The sequence below is a fragment of the Amblyraja radiata genome, chromosome 3 (genome assembly GCF_010909765.2).
Source record: "Amblyraja radiata isolate CabotCenter1 chromosome 3, sAmbRad1.1.pri, whole genome shotgun sequence".
NCBI lineage: Eukaryota > Metazoa > Chordata > Chondrichthyes > Rajiformes > Rajidae > Amblyraja > Amblyraja radiata.
Window position 1 is genome coordinate 74,289,908 of NC_045958.1, and position 15,659 is coordinate 74,305,566.

The 15,659-nt window shown below is 42.9% G+C and overlaps 1 protein-coding gene across 1 annotated transcript in view; it reads left to right on the forward strand.

The window, feature by feature from the left end:
• megf10 (multiple EGF like domains 10) overlaps positions 1 to 15,659 on the forward strand; it is a 174,848-nt gene that overhangs the window by 85,812 nt on the left and 73,377 nt on the right. The window contains exons 6-8 of the mRNA XM_033018083.1: positions 3,039 to 3,285; positions 6,087 to 6,207; positions 13,966 to 14,102. Coding sequence (XP_032873974.1) covers positions 3,039 to 3,285; positions 6,087 to 6,207; positions 13,966 to 14,102 — 505 coding nt within the window. The remainder of the gene's footprint in view (positions 1 to 3,038; positions 3,286 to 6,086; positions 6,208 to 13,965; positions 14,103 to 15,659) is intronic.

Here is a 15,659-nt window from a genome sequence, read left to right on the forward strand (position 1 = left end):
TGGAGTCATACAGTGGGGAAATAGGCCCTTCGGCCCAACTAGCCCATGCCGACCAACATGCCCCATCTATACCAGTCCCTCCTGCCCACTCTTGGCCCATATCGCTCTGAACCTATCCTATCCATTTACCTGTCCAAATGTCTCTTAAATGTTATGATAGCACCTGCCTCAACTACCTCTTCCGGCCACTCGTTCCATATACCCATCACCCTTTGTGTAAAAAAAGTTACCCCTCAGGTTCCTATTAAATCTTTCCCCCTTCACATTAAAACTCTGTTCTCTGGTTCTTGATTCCCCTACTCTAGGCAAAAGACTCACTGTGCATTTATCCAATCCATTCCACTCATGATCTTGTAAACTGTAAGATCACCCCTCATCCTCCTGCGCTCCAAGGAAAAAAGTCCTAGCCTGCTCAACCTCCCCTTATAGCTCAGGCCCTCGAGTCCTCGCAACATCCTCGTAAATCTTCTCTGCTCACGTTCCAGCTTGACAACATCTTTCCTATAACATGGCCATACTTTCTCGTATTCAGCCATTTACGTCACTTGGTGGTCCTTTTGCCCTCGAGCATTCCCTACCTCCTCAAACTTGCCTTGAAACTCCCACCACTCCAAATCCCAGCAAATGTGAGCAGCCACCAATTATGTTTGATTGAATACCATCAGTTTGTGCCTGGGTTCTCGATCACATAGGCAACAATGGTTGTAATCATCCAGGGTTCATCACCTGACCAGCAGTGGCTTCAAGGCACAATTTGCTGTACCATTGTTTCACTGATGAGTCTGTGAGAAACCCAGTGTCATTCATCTGCATTCTGCCCTCAATTTGACTTTGGTATCTCTACCCTCCCCTGCACCCGGTCCTCAACTTTGAAATGCAGGCACCGTTTTTCATGCGTGTGACCGGGTGACAAAACCTTTTGCTTTGTGTGCAAAGTTTATAGAATTATTGTCGATGTGAAAAGAAACAGTAATTGTATCTGCACAATAACCAGTGTTAACTAGACTACATGTGAACAGCAGTCATACCCAAAAAGAACAACTACTTTGGATCTTGAGAAATCTCATCTCTACATTCAACATGTTTTCATGCTGTAAATAAGTGAAGACATAGGAAAGGTTTTTTCACAATCCCGAGAAACGAAGGGGACCAGATTTCCCCCTGACCCTAATTAATTCACCCTTGGTGCCATACCACTGAGTTAATTGAAGTTGGTCTTACGGATCAAATTGACCACAAACCATTTAAATAAATAAATAAATAAATTACAAGCTTATTTTACTTATGCCTTTGACCACATGATCCTTAGCTCATGATTATTACATCAACACAAGGAACCAAGGGAATGTGTCCCACTTTTAGTTGTAAGTTGAAGCATACACACTCTAATGTGGCCGGATACAATATGGAGCAGATTCAGTGTGAACATCTGTTTATGGGAAAGATTGTATTTATGTTGATTTAAAAATTTTGTTAACCATGAAAAATATATTCTGGCTTTTTAAGTGGCTTGGCATTTACTGAATGCAAAATGACTGGCTTTGTACCAGCTTAAATGTTATCAGTATGTTAACGACAGTTACTGCTGTCAATGCACAAATTGTCCATTGCTTTCAAGAGCTGAAGACTTGTGAATCTGAAGATGTTGCTCTGCCGGTTGCTATCCTCAGCAACCACAACAACTTGCATTTATATAGCACACTTAGATGTGAAGCATCTCATGGTGCTTCTTGGGAGTTCAATCAAGTAAAAGTGACACTGCACCTCACAAGATGTTGGAACAGATGACCAAATGTTTAGTCGAAGACTTTGACTCCAAGGAAGCAGCATTTCCACGTGCAAGATACATAGACATGTGTAAATTAATCCAATCATGTTTCTGATTTGTAATAGATTACTGTTAATGTTTAGCTATTGTGTGTTGCATATCTGTCAGTCCTAGCAATATACCTTTCCTCCTTATTCTATCCCTTACAGATTGTAAACACCAATGGGAAACAGTTGGACTGAATGGCATTTTTTAAATGCTGTAATATATATGTAATAAATGCAAGGAAGCTGTTATCAAGCTTTCAACACTTCTCCATAAGAGCCTTTGTGACTAAGGCACGTGTGGAAATTGACTGTCATATTTCCCCGTGTTTAAGCAGTGGTTAGGCCGAGACATTTCAGGACTGTGGATGTCTGAAGAAGGATTCTGACCTGAAACATGTCCTCCAGAGATGCTGCCTGACCCGCTGAGTTACTCCAGTAATTTGTGCTCTATACAAATGTCCAGCATCAGCAGCTCCTTGTATCCCCATCTAGAAATATGCCATCTTTGACCAGAAAGTATCGCTCCTCAGTTTTAAAAAGAAAACTTAAATTGAAATTTATCAGAAAAGTTTCACGCACAGGGTGGTTGTTGTGTGGGACAAGCTGCCAGACCATCCCAACCTTTAATAAACAGTTAGGTACATGAATAGGCAAAAATGCTGGAGAAACTCAACGGATGAGGCAGCATCTATGGAGCGAAGGAAATAGGCAACGTTTCGGGTCGAACCCCTTCTTCAGACTGGGCAACGTTTTGACCCGAAACGTTGCCTATTTCCTTCGCTCCATAGATGCTGCCTCACCCGCTGAGTTTCTCCAGCATTTTTGTCTACCTTCGATTTTCCAGCATCTGCAGTTCCTTCTTAAACAGGTACATGAATAGGACAGGTTTGGAGGGATATAGACCAAATGCAGGCGTTTGGGACTAGTGTAGCTGGAATATGTTGGGCAGTGTGGGCAAGTTGGGCCAAAGGGCCTGTTTCCACACTGTATCACTCTACGACTCCATGACTCTAAAACTTAAATTATATATAGTAATGATCACCACAATGATAAAAAATAACCACATTTGAACTGCTCTGTTAATAGTAACAATTTTGCTTTGCTGCTTTGATTTTTTGCTTATTTATTTAAAATAACATAATAAAGTACTGTGTGTAAACCCTTCATGCTTCTACATCCTCCCAGTGCTTGTGTGACAGACGACTCTCTCTTTTACATTGTAGCATGTGACAGCAGTCACTGGGGGCCCCACTGTAACAACCGGTGTCAGTGCAAGAATGGAGCTCTGTGTAACCCCATCACTGGGGCGTGCCTCTGCACACCAGGCTACAAGGGCTGGAGGTGTGAGGAGCTCTGTGGCCCTGGAACGTACGGCAATGGGTGCCAGTTGAAATGCCAGTGCCAGAATGGGGCAACCTGTGACCACGTGACCGGCGAATGCAAGTGCACTCCTGGATACACCGGAGCTTTGTAAGTACACGTTCCAATGGACACCGGCTAATGTCCTCCTCCTCAGGGAAGGAGAAACACCACCTAATTATCACTGTTGCTATCTGTAATTCTAAAAAATGTATAATTATTACTGTTTGTCAATGATAATTCCAATGAATTTCTAGCTGGTGTGCCTTGTTCCACTCTCTGTGACCTTGTGGCCAAACAAACCTTTGCTGCCAGGCCCCTAATCAGCAGCAGAGCCCATTCCTCCAGCACCTCGCTGAACTTTGACCTCCATTGGCTCTAGGCTGTGAAATTTTGATATTACAATACCTATCCTTGTTTTTAAATACTTACATGATTTTGCACACCCCCACCCCTTCTTGCACCTCAAATTTAAACAGTCCATTGTTGACTGCTGTGCCTACAGCTACTGAAGTTTAAAATCCCATCCCAAATCCCTTTGCCTCTTTACCTCTCTTTCCTTGTATAAAACATCCATTGAAACCATTCTACTTGACTAGGTTCCTGCTTTAATTTCTCTTTCTGTGATTTGGAAATATTTTTTTAATTGTTTGCTCGGAGTCCTGCAAAATGCCTTGGATTATTTATGCTCCATTACAGGTCAGGTCAAGTCGAAGTTATTGCCAGAAACACAAGTACAGTAAGGTACAGGTACAATTAAAATCATATTTCCAGCAGCATCACAGACACATAGACTCAGACAAACACACAAAACATAAATGCATAAATTAAATGTAAATCACCCATAAATTCTACAAGCTCTTTAAATGGACGTCGTAGTTAAATTAGTTGTCCATTTTGACACAACTTGTCATCCAATCTGTGGCACACTCTGCAGAGGCTTATTACCTAAACATAGTTTTGAACATGAAGTGTTTGATATTTTGCTGAATATCAATGTGATTTTCCTGGCCACCTACAGCAGGTATATGGAGCATTGCATCATCAAGCACAATCTGCACATACATTATAACATCATCTTGGATACTTAAGTATAAGCACAATTAAAGAAAAATATATATAATTTCAATGTAGCCAAAAATTAATTCTTGTTCAGCAACTGATAAGAATGTGATCAGCACAATATCCCATTGTTTCAGATCAACATTTTAAATCAAATGATTTATTTTCATTATTGTAAATGAAATCATTGGAGTACTATACTGAAGAGATGCAATAATTGGTTATCTGGTCTTCACTATTCACCTCCGCATTTACTAACCATCAATATTCATCTATTTGTCTCTTTTTCTCAGTCGTTCATGAGATGTGGGCAGTGTCAACAAGCTGGCATTTATTACCCATTTTAATTGAACATAAGAAATGGGTATTGAACTGCCTTCTTGATCTGTTGTATTCTGCCTTTCAAAGTTATTCATACAGAGCTGTTTGGAAGGGAATTCTAGGATATTGCTAATCGAGCTCTCAGGCTTTGTCAATCCATCTACAGTATTTGTCCATTAAACCATCTATCTGTCGATCAATCCACCTACCTTTCTGCCAATCAATTTATTTGCCTGTCAATCCATCAATCATCTATCCATCTATCCACCTGTCAAACCACCCATCTGTGTGTTAATCCATCTACTTGTTTGCCAATCCATCTGTCTCAAAACCATCTTTCATTTGTATTTGTCAAACAATCTATCTGCCTTCAATTCATCTATAAGTCTGTCAATTCACTTACAGTATCTGTCAACCTATCTGTCTACCAATCATTCCATCTGTCAATTCCTCTATCATCAATTCATCTATTTATCTCTATGTCAATCCATCAATGCGTCAGTCAATCCATCAATGCGTCAGTCAATCCATCAATGCTTCGGTCAATCCATCTATCATCTATCAGCCTGTCAATCGACCTATCTGTCTGCCAATAATCCATCTATCATCTATCCATCTATCAGCCTGTCAATCTATCTATAGTCTCTCAATCTATTTGTTTCTTTACCTGCAAGTTGATAAAGACAATGTTGAAACTATATTGGATCTTTATTCAAACAGCTACCACTGAGCGGCCTTTTTCAATGATGCTGATTCGAAAGGATCTCAGCGGCACAGTGGCGCAGCATTCGAGTTGATCTCGAATCGAGTTGATTCGAGTTGAACTCGAGTTCGAGAGATCAGGTTTGATCCTGACTACGGATGCTGTCTGCACGGAGTTTGCACGTTCTCCCAGTGACCATGAGGGTTTTCTCTGGGTGCTCCAGTTTCCTCTTACGTTCAAAAGTCATGCAGGTTTGTAGGTTAATTGGCTTCTGTAAAATTGTCCCGAGAGTATAGAATAGAACTAGTGTATGGGTGATTGTTGGTTGGTGCCGGCTCGCTGGGCTGAAGGGCCCGTTTCCACTCTGAATCTTTAAACAAAACTAAACAAAATCTTAAACTCAATGCAATTGTCGATAACAAAATATTAAAACATTTTTGTTAATCTCTCTATCCCTCTCTATACTCATTTTGGTTTCACTGAGCAGCACAATGACTTTGTCAGAAGATTGTGTGTTCAAGTCAGAGATCAGAGTGCGTAATCCGAGATGGTGCTTCCTGTTCATAAGCAAAGAAATGTTGCATTGTTGGGTTGCCATCTTTTTTGCCACCCGCCATTGCAGTTGGACGTAAAAGATTCTATGACAGTGTTCTGAAGAGTGTTCTGTTTGTTTCTTCCATGTATCTCTAAAGTTTAAAGCTCAGAAAACATTTTGGAGGTTTCAATTTAGGAGGCCCTGAAGTCGTAAAAGGTGCTATAGAAATGCAAGTCCTTTTCTTTCTGTTAAGCCGTGTTCATTTTGCAGTATTTTTTCTTGAATTTTCAGCTGTGAAGATTTGTGTCCCCCTGATAAACATGGACCACAGTGTGAGGAACGATGTCCTTGTCAGAACGGCGGAGTCTGTCACCATGTGACGGGAGAATGTGCCTGCCCTCCTGGATGGATGGTAATCTATATTTCTATATCAATATTTAGTAATCCTGCATCCATTCACACTTTGTATGTCCAGAGCATTGCTTCAGTTTCCCACTCAAACTTTGACAATCCCTCAGGATCAACAGCAACCTTGAAACTACCCATGTAAAACTTCTTATAACGATACGAAGGTTGATGAAGGTTATCAGTTTAGAGGGATATAGGCCAAATGAGGGAAGGTGGGATGAGTGTAGATGGGGCATGTTGGTCTGCAAGGGCAAGTTGGATTGAAGGGCCTGATTTCATGCTGTATGACTCGATGACATATATCTCTATGTAAACAGACACTACTTATGGTTGTTGATGAATTAGCAATATCGCTCAAAATTCATTTTTAAGATTATTTTCCCCAGATGATTAATCTCCAATATCCTAATGATCATCCTTTTGAGGTTCAACCATTGATCATGTTTCTAGCATGCATAGAGTTTTTACGTTAGATTCTTGTTAATATTAATTTTATAGGGCTCCTTATTGCCACCCACACTCAAAAGCTGCCATATCAAAGCCAATCACTCTCAGCTCGCCTTATATTTCGACCAATGTAGTTTACTCTGTGGCAGTCTGCTTGAAGCAAAACCCAAACTGGATATTGGTGATTAGGTTATTAGTGACTAGAGCAACTTGACATCACATTGTATTATTTTGTTGCTGATTGAAGTAGTCTAATTAGATTTAGGTAGCAAGATTGTATTTATCGTGCTTTTTGGACAGGTTTTTTTAAATTATTGGGTAGATGCCTGTACTGTAATTGATATAGAACTATTTAGTGAGAAGTTTAACTTGTTTAGGAGTGCTAGACTTCAACTCAAATGCACTAGCACAGCCTTTGGTCATCTGAGGAAAAACAATGTTTGAAGATCAAAACCTGAAACCTCGCACAAAGAGGGATGTGGAGGCAGCTGTGATCCCTGCCCTCCTTCACAGATCTGGGCTACCCACAGCTGAGACCTCAAAGAAGTAGAATAGATACAACCAATAATGTCTCCTCCAAATCCATTGTTAGAATATAAAGACCATCAACAGTGGGGCGGCATGGTGGTGCAGCGGTCGAGTTGCTGCCTCACAGTGCCAGAGATCCGGGTTCGATCCTGACTACGGGTGCTGTATGTATGGAGTTTGCATGTTCTCCCGTGCCATGCGTGCGTTATCCCCATGACACGTGTGCATTTTCTCCATGTGTTACGGTTTCCTCCCACATTCCAAAGGCATGGAGATTTGTAGGTTAATTGGCTTCAGTAATTGTCCCTAGTATGTAGGGGTGATCGCTGGATGGCACGGACTTGGTGGACAGAAGGGCATGTTGCCACACTGTATCTCTAAACCAAACCAAACTAAACTGAACTAAACTAAACTAAACTAAACTAAACCAAACCAAACTAAACAGCATCCTCTCCTAGTAGGCTATGGGCCGAGGATCTTTTTCGTTCAAGTTTGTGACCCAACTCACGGAACTACCTGAATTTTTAATATATTGTGTAAAAATATAATATAAATCATACCTGAAACTCGTCAAGAACAAAACCTGCACATTTAAAAAAATATGACAAAAACTTCCAATTTTCCAAGTAGTAATTGTCCAATCAATGCACGTTTGACATTGAGGTTGGGCACAAATTGACCAATCACGAGCTTTGTTTTATGGTCGCTAGGCAGCGAGGACCCTGGGATCATGGCTGCCTCCTCATTACATCAATAGCAATAGCAAGGTTTCCAAGGAATAAAGGTAATGCTAATCTTGCTGATGATTTTGTTTTTCAATTGATTTATCTTTATAAAGTTATGATGTGAACTGTTAAATAAAAATGATAAATAACAAATTTAGAGTTAAGGTTAGGGTCAGGGTCAGGGTTCAGGTCAGGGTTAGGGTCAGGGTCAGGGTCAGGGTTAGGGTTAGGGTTAGGGTCAGGGTCAGGGTCAGGGTCAGGGTCAGGGTTAGGGTCAGGGTCAGTCTGTCGGTCGGTCAGTTTGTCAGTCGGGCTTGTCGGTAAACCAAAGGATACTGAGGAGGATCGGTTGGGCTGTAGGTAGGCTGAGGGATGCTGTGGAGGATCTGTCAGGCAGTCGGTGGGTGGTGAGAGTGGCCTGGTCGCCGTTGGATGGTGAGAGTGGTTGGTCCGTCGGTGGGTGCTGCGAGTGGTCAGACGACCGGTGGGTGCTGCAAGGGGTCAGTCCCTCTATGCCCTAGTCACACTGCCCCAGTCCCACTATGGCCGTGACCCCCACTCTGCACACTGGCAGTCAGAGGGATTCAGTGAACGGGGGAACCCACAGGAACTGCCCTAACCCATTAATTAGGCTGGTTCAGGAGCTGGACCTCTGGGGGTAGTCTCATTCAAAATACACACAATTATATTAATTATATTTTTATGATTACAGTCATATTCTCTTCATATACAGTCATATATATATGGTATAATAATATATGGTTTAAATAGACTGCAACACGGAAATAGGCTCCCCGTAATGTAATATGGGCATTGGACACTAGATGGCGCTTACTTTTTCGATCTCATTTTCTAATTAGTTTAATTAATTAATGTGTAACCTTTGGCACTGACGAGTTATGACTTCCTTCTCAATTCTATTTTATCGAAATCTCTGCAAAATTTCATGTAGTTCCGAGACATGGGTCATTAAAGTTGATTTCTAGACACATTTTTGATGCTCGGCCCACAGCCTATAGGCCCACACCCCATCTTTGGGGCTCTGATTGCACTCAATCAGCTCAGATGGGCAAGCTGTGTTGTGCCTGCGTCCAACATTGGACTCCCAATACTATCTCTCGATTCTGAGTTTGGTCATGGATAGAACAAAAGATCCAAGAAAGATTACAAGGTTGCCTTGAAAAAGCATAACATTCCCAATTATGACTGGGAATCTCTGGCCCATCACCATCAGTGGCGAAGGGACATTTGGATTGAGATTCGGAACCTCAAGCCTGTGTATTGGGGGCACAGGGAGGCTCTGCACAAAGAATGGAAGATCCCCATCACCTCACAAACTACCTACCAGCCTGTTCTCTTCAGTCCTTGCTGTGCCACCTGTGCCACCTGTGCCAAAACCTGTGGATCCTCTGTTGACCTACAGAACTGATGTGAAACAGGTCAGGCTCCATTTCAAGGGACTAACTACTGTGAACTATATACAAGGTGATAGACAATCACGTCAGTGTTAAGATGGGATTTCATCTTCATAAAAACCATACAGTGCCACACCTAACACTGCTGTCATAGACAGGTGATAGATGCCTCTGCTACAGATGGAATGGTGACAGGGATATTGGCAGATATATCTTTCGTGTTGTCTCACGCACAACCTGTAAAATGGATATGTTTCACAGCTATGCACTTCTGTACCTATTGAGGTTCATCAGTGGTGGTATAACTGAGCACCTTCTGAAGAGGGACTTTGAAGTTCCCCACCCAGAGTACTTTCTGTGTTCATTGCTACTTTAAATTTTTCTTTTAAGTTCTGTGTGAGTTTCTTTTGGGCTGGCACAGTGGTACGGCGGTAGAGTTGTTGCCTTGCAGTGCCAGAGACTCAAATTTGATCTGGACCTCAGGTGCTATCTGTGTGTGGAATTTGCACGTTCTCTCAGTGACCGCGTGGGTTTCCTCCCGGGTGCTCTGGTTTCCTTCCACATTCCAAAGAATGTGCAGGTTTGCAGGTTAATTGGCTTCTGCAAATTGTCCTTATAGTGTGGGACAGAACTAGTGTATGGGTTGATTGTTGGTCGGTGCTGACTCGGTGGGCCAAAGGGCCTGTTTCCACACTGTACCTCGAAACTAAACTAAAGTGCTGTTGAATATGGGAGAGCATTCATTACAATACAATACAATACAATTCAATTTATTGTCATTTGGACCCCTTGAGGTCCAAACGAAATGCCGTTTCTGCAGCCATACATTACAAACAAATAGACCCAAGACACAACATATTTTACATAAACATCCATCACATTGCTGTGATGGAAGGCCAAAAAAACTTTTCTCTCCACTGCACTCCCCCCCCCCGATGTCAGAGTCAAAGTCAAAGCCCCCGGCGGGCGATGGCGATTGTCCCGTGGCCATTTAAGCCACGCCGGGTGATGCAAGGTCGCACACCGGGTTCTTGATGTTAGAGCCCCCGGCGTGCGCTCGCAGTCCCGCAGCCATTCCAAGCCGCGCGGGGCGGTGCTGTAAAGCCCCGCTCCAGGAGCTCTTCAACCCCGCAAGTCGCCGTTGCGGGAGCCCTGAAAAGCGGTCTCCCTCCAGGGACCCGCGGGCTCCCGGTGCCGTCCGCCAAACCCGCAGTTGCAGCCACCGAATCTCCGGGGGTCGGGTCGCAGCAGCGTCCACCACAGCTCCACCCGCTCTGGACTCGGCCAGCTCCGCGACGGTGAGGTGAGTAGTTGGCACCAGAGTCCCCGGTCTTCCTGTTGGAGGCCGCTCCTCGTTGCAGCCCCAACGACAACGGAGACCCGACAAAGAAAAGGTCGGGTCTCCCGTGCAGGGAGAGATTTAAAAGTTACCCCCAACCCCCCCACACCACCCCCACCCCCCACACACATACCCCAACAAAAATATCAAAAACGACATTAAAACATAGACATAAAATAATAAAAACGCAGACGGACTGCAGAGGCCGCTGCAGACGAGAGTCGCGCCGCCAAGGAACACCTTTACGTGCCAAGGAACACCTTTTACGCTGAAAGAGCAATGTACATGGTAATCGGAGGAAGATTTCCTTGGCCACGTTTGACTTGATGCCAAGAAATGTTACGAAGACTGAAGTCAACGTCGAGGACTCTGAAGGTAGACACGTAATTCTGGAGCAACTCAGCGGGTGAGGCAGCATCTCTGGAGAGACAGAATGGGCGACTTTTCGGGTCGAGACCCTTCTTCAGGCTGAGGACTCTGAGGTCTACTCCCTCTCTCTGCATCACCACCTGTGGTTCTGTCCCAGGATGTGCTAATTGGCAGTACTATAATATTTCTTTATTTTAAATATGTACTTTATTTCTAATAATATATACATGAAATAAAATCACACCACTTTATCTCCATTCATTGTACCATCAAATCAATACATTCTCTGTGCGTGCATAAATGCGTCTCATATTTCCTCCTTAAACAATGCACCTGTGCAGTGTTACACAAGCCCAACCCAGTCCCTCGATGTCCAGTGGTGACATTCTATCTGAGTCCTCAACATTTCCTGATGAATATATCCTCACTGATTCGATGTCATCATTGCAAACCTTCCACTGTGCGCTTTTAAATAAAATCGACTAAGATGTTACACAGCACTCCGAGGGCAACATGGCAGCATTATCCACATTCAATCCAATTTTAATATAACTTCTTTGCTTTTAATTTCTTCCCTCTCTCTAAATGAAATCCAGTTAATTTTTTGTTAAGATTATTTAAATTATGGAAATCTGCTTCCTGTTGCCTAATTAAACTTGGTAATGTGTAGGAAGAAATTGCAGATGCTGGTTTACATAGAAGATAGACACAAAATATGGAGTAACAGCATCTCTGGAGAAAAGGAATAGGTGACATTTCAGGTCAAGATTTTAATGTATTGGATTGGAAATTATTCTCAATGTTTGAATTTATTATCTGAACATTGAACAAAAAGGACAGAGTTATCATCTGTCATGTATAGTTTTAACAACATATAAACTTGTTGAATAGTATAACACAGATACAGGCTTTAAATGGATGGCGGTTAAGAATTTAAAATAACACAAAATGCATAACCATATTAGTTGAAAGACCTCAGCTAATGAGATTAGAAACATAGAAACATAGAAACATAGAAACATAGAATATAGGTGCAGTGTGAAAAATATACATCTTCTAGATGCGCTGGGACGCATCCTCAGTGATGTGATCTGGGGTCATCGGGTTTTTCCGGTCTCACAACATCAGACACCCTCGCCAGGCGACCCAGCCGGGGTTGATCAGGCCCCGACTTGCATCCCAGCAGCAACCGCCCATGGATCAGTCATCTTAATAACTACTCTGCAGGGGTTGGGAGACTCTAGTGTGTGGAGGGACCGGGCTCTGTGGAGTGAGTCCTGGCCGGGCTGCTCCTGCGTCTCACCAGGTTCAAGGCCTGTGCGCTGCACCTCTTTCTCCTTCTCCGAGCATTTCATTCTCGTCTGATGGATTTTTAGGCCATGGTGGTTCATTAGGCCTTTCAGTAGCTTTATTGGGTGTCTTTCTCACGAAAGACATAGACTGGGGTGCTAACCCAGCCTGTCCCGGGTGCCGTCTTTCCGTGAGGTCAACTGTCTCTCCAGTAGTCACCAAACTAGTCTTGGTTGTCACCCAGTCTATTCCAGGTTGATCAGGCCTCGACATGCGTCAGGACAGATATATGATGAAAGAATGCATCGACTGGGCTTATATTCATTGGAATTTAGAAGGATGAGAGGGCATCTTATAGAAACATATAAAATTCTTAAAGGATTGGACAGGCTAGATGCAGGAAGAAATGTTACCGATGTTGGGGGAGTCCAGAACCAGGGGTCACAGTTTAAGAATAAGGGGTGGGCCATTTAGGACTGAGATAAGGAAAAACATTTTCACCCAGAGAGTTGTGAATCTGTGGAATTCTCCGCCACACAACGCAGTGAAGGCCAGTGGCGGACTGGCCAGGGTGTCAGCTTGCCCGATGGCAAGTGGGCCCCTGATGAAGTGGGCCCCCTATATCAAGTGGGCCCCTGATGAAGTGGGCCCCCTTTATCTCCTGGCAACCAATATTTTTAGACCCAGTCCGCCACTGGTGAAGGCCAATTCACTGGATGATTTCAAGAGAGAGTTAGATATAGCTCTTAGCTAATGGAATTAAGGGATATGGGGAGAAAGCAGGAACGGGGTACTGATTTTGGATGATCAGCCAGGATCATATTGAATGGCGGTGCTGGCTCGAAGGGCTAAATGGCCTACTCCTGCACCTATTTTCTATGTTTTTATGCTTCCTGTGTTTCATGACCCATTACAAGATCCTGCATTCAGCAATATTTATTTGCTTCTCAGCAAGGTTCCTATCAAACTGATTAACCTCATAGTTCCCTCAATGTATTCCATCTGCAACTTTCTTTAACTACTCACCTAGTATGTCCATCTCTCTTCGCAGATTCTTTCCTGCTCCTCAGTGCTTGATTTCCCACCAAAATATGTTCCACCATTGCACATCTAATCAATAATAAACAGAATCAGAGGAATTGTCTCCGGAACAGGGATCACCCATTAAACTGATGAAGGATTCAATCCAAGACTTTAACCATCCCTCTGCCTCCATAGTTGCTGCCTCACCTGCTGATTTCCTTCAGCAGTTTCTATTTTTGCTTCAAGTTCCAGCATCTGCAATCGGTTGTGTCTACAATCAGCCATTTAGGTTTTAGACATGAGGAAATTGACAAATTGATAGACAACTCGCAGTGAATGTAGGATTTGTGTGGTAAAAATACTTGAGGTTCGGAACTGTTCTTATTGATCAGGAAAGCAATTAATCTTGACTCCTGTTCCTATTTGTGATGCATCTATTTTCTAAATACTGGCTCAGACTGCCCAATAGCTTCCTTAAAGAATCTCATGATTCCAAAGAATCAGTTTGGTAGTATTTAGCAGTATTTTAGTATTTAATGTTATGCCATTTATGGTTTAAAAACTATGATTTAAACAAAAATGTTTTATTCCAAAAGAACTAAAGTTTAAATGAAATATTTTTAAAGGGAACCGTTTGTGGTCAGCCATGCCCTGAGGGAAGATATGGATTAAACTGCTCACAGGAATGTCAGTGTCACAATGGTGGAAAATGTGACACATCAACGGGACAATGCCAGTGTGCAGCTGGCTACACAGGGGAGAGGTAATATTATTTCTGATTATTGTATTGTCAACCTTCAGTGTTTCTAGGTTGCATCCAGGTCCATTGTCGCATCTACCACCATCTGTAACAACCTGCGGCGCTCCCAACATCGTTATGGTGGCACAGCGGTAGAGTTGCAGTGTTTGCAGCGCTGGAGACCTGAGTACGATCCCGACTACGGGTGCTGTCGATACGGAGTTTATATGTTCTCCCCATGAACGTGTGGGTTTTTTTTCGAGATCTTCAGTTTTCTCCCACACTCCAAAGACGTACAGGTTTGTCGGTTAATTGGCTTGGTAAATTTGTAAATTGTCCCTAGTGTGTGTAGGATAGCGTTAATGTGCAGGGATCGCTGGTCGGTGTGGACTAGGTGGGCCGAAGGGCCTGTTTCCACGCTGTATCTCTAAACTAAAGAACTAAATGTCTTTGTTCTTTCAAGTTTATTCCCTTGCATTTTTTCATTTCTCCATCTCTGTCAGCTGTAAACCTCCCCATCTCACAGTCACGTTTTGAACTCTACTTCATCAATTACATTTTTGGCACTTTAGTAATTATGAGTTAATTGGACTATTATTGTTGGGGCTGAATTATCTGAAGACTTACATGAGTGGAAGAAGATATCATAAACTGGTGACGATTTTACATTTTCACTGCTGCTGAGCATGAAACAATGGTTAACACCCAACTTTCTGCGAGTTTCATGGAGTTGCAGCATTTCCTTGTTAATTATTATGTGAACTCCCCACAGAATGTCAGGGCTAGTCACCAACAGCATTAGGACTTTAAGATAGAGGGGTTTTAGTATCCTGCTGGAAAGGGAGTGGTTAAAACAACCAAATCTCATTCCTGTAGGTACTAAAATATGAAGTATTCAGAAAATATTTGCCTTTGTGATCTAGTGTTCTCTCCTATCTTTCTTTCCTTTTTTATTTCTCTATTGGCATCTGATTTGACTCAGTTTCCTTCTCTGTCTTTCCTCTATTTTGTTGTCAATCCTTATCTTTCGTTGGTTGAGTATGAGTCTTGGCCCACTGTTCCTTAATGCCCTGGATGTCCCATTGTCCTCAGCGAGCCGTTAGCAGCTTGTGCTCAGCAAATGTTTTTTGAGTTTAAGAATGTGGAAAATAATCTTACTAACAGGATAACACATGAGATACCCGACTGCAGTGAGATCTGGGCCATTAGTTTGCAGCTGGAAATACCGAGATAGAATTCCATGGAGAATGTAGTGAACAGGATCTTAATGACCCTGTCCCACAGTACGAGTTCATTCCAAGAGCTCTCCCGAGTTTGCCCTGATTTGAACTCGTAGATTTATGGTAATGGCCGCTCGTCGGTACTCAGGGCTCTCGTGGACATTTTTCACCATGTTGAAAAATCTTCACGAGTCTTCCCGAGCTTACCTGCCGTTAGCGAGTCTTCCCGAGTACCTGCCGTTAGCGTTACGAGCCGCTAAGGGACGTTCGTGAGCTTCAACTTACCCGCTATGTTCATTCTCCGTGCTTACCACGAGTTTGATTTTTTTTTTAAAACTCAGGAGAGCTCTTGGAATGAACT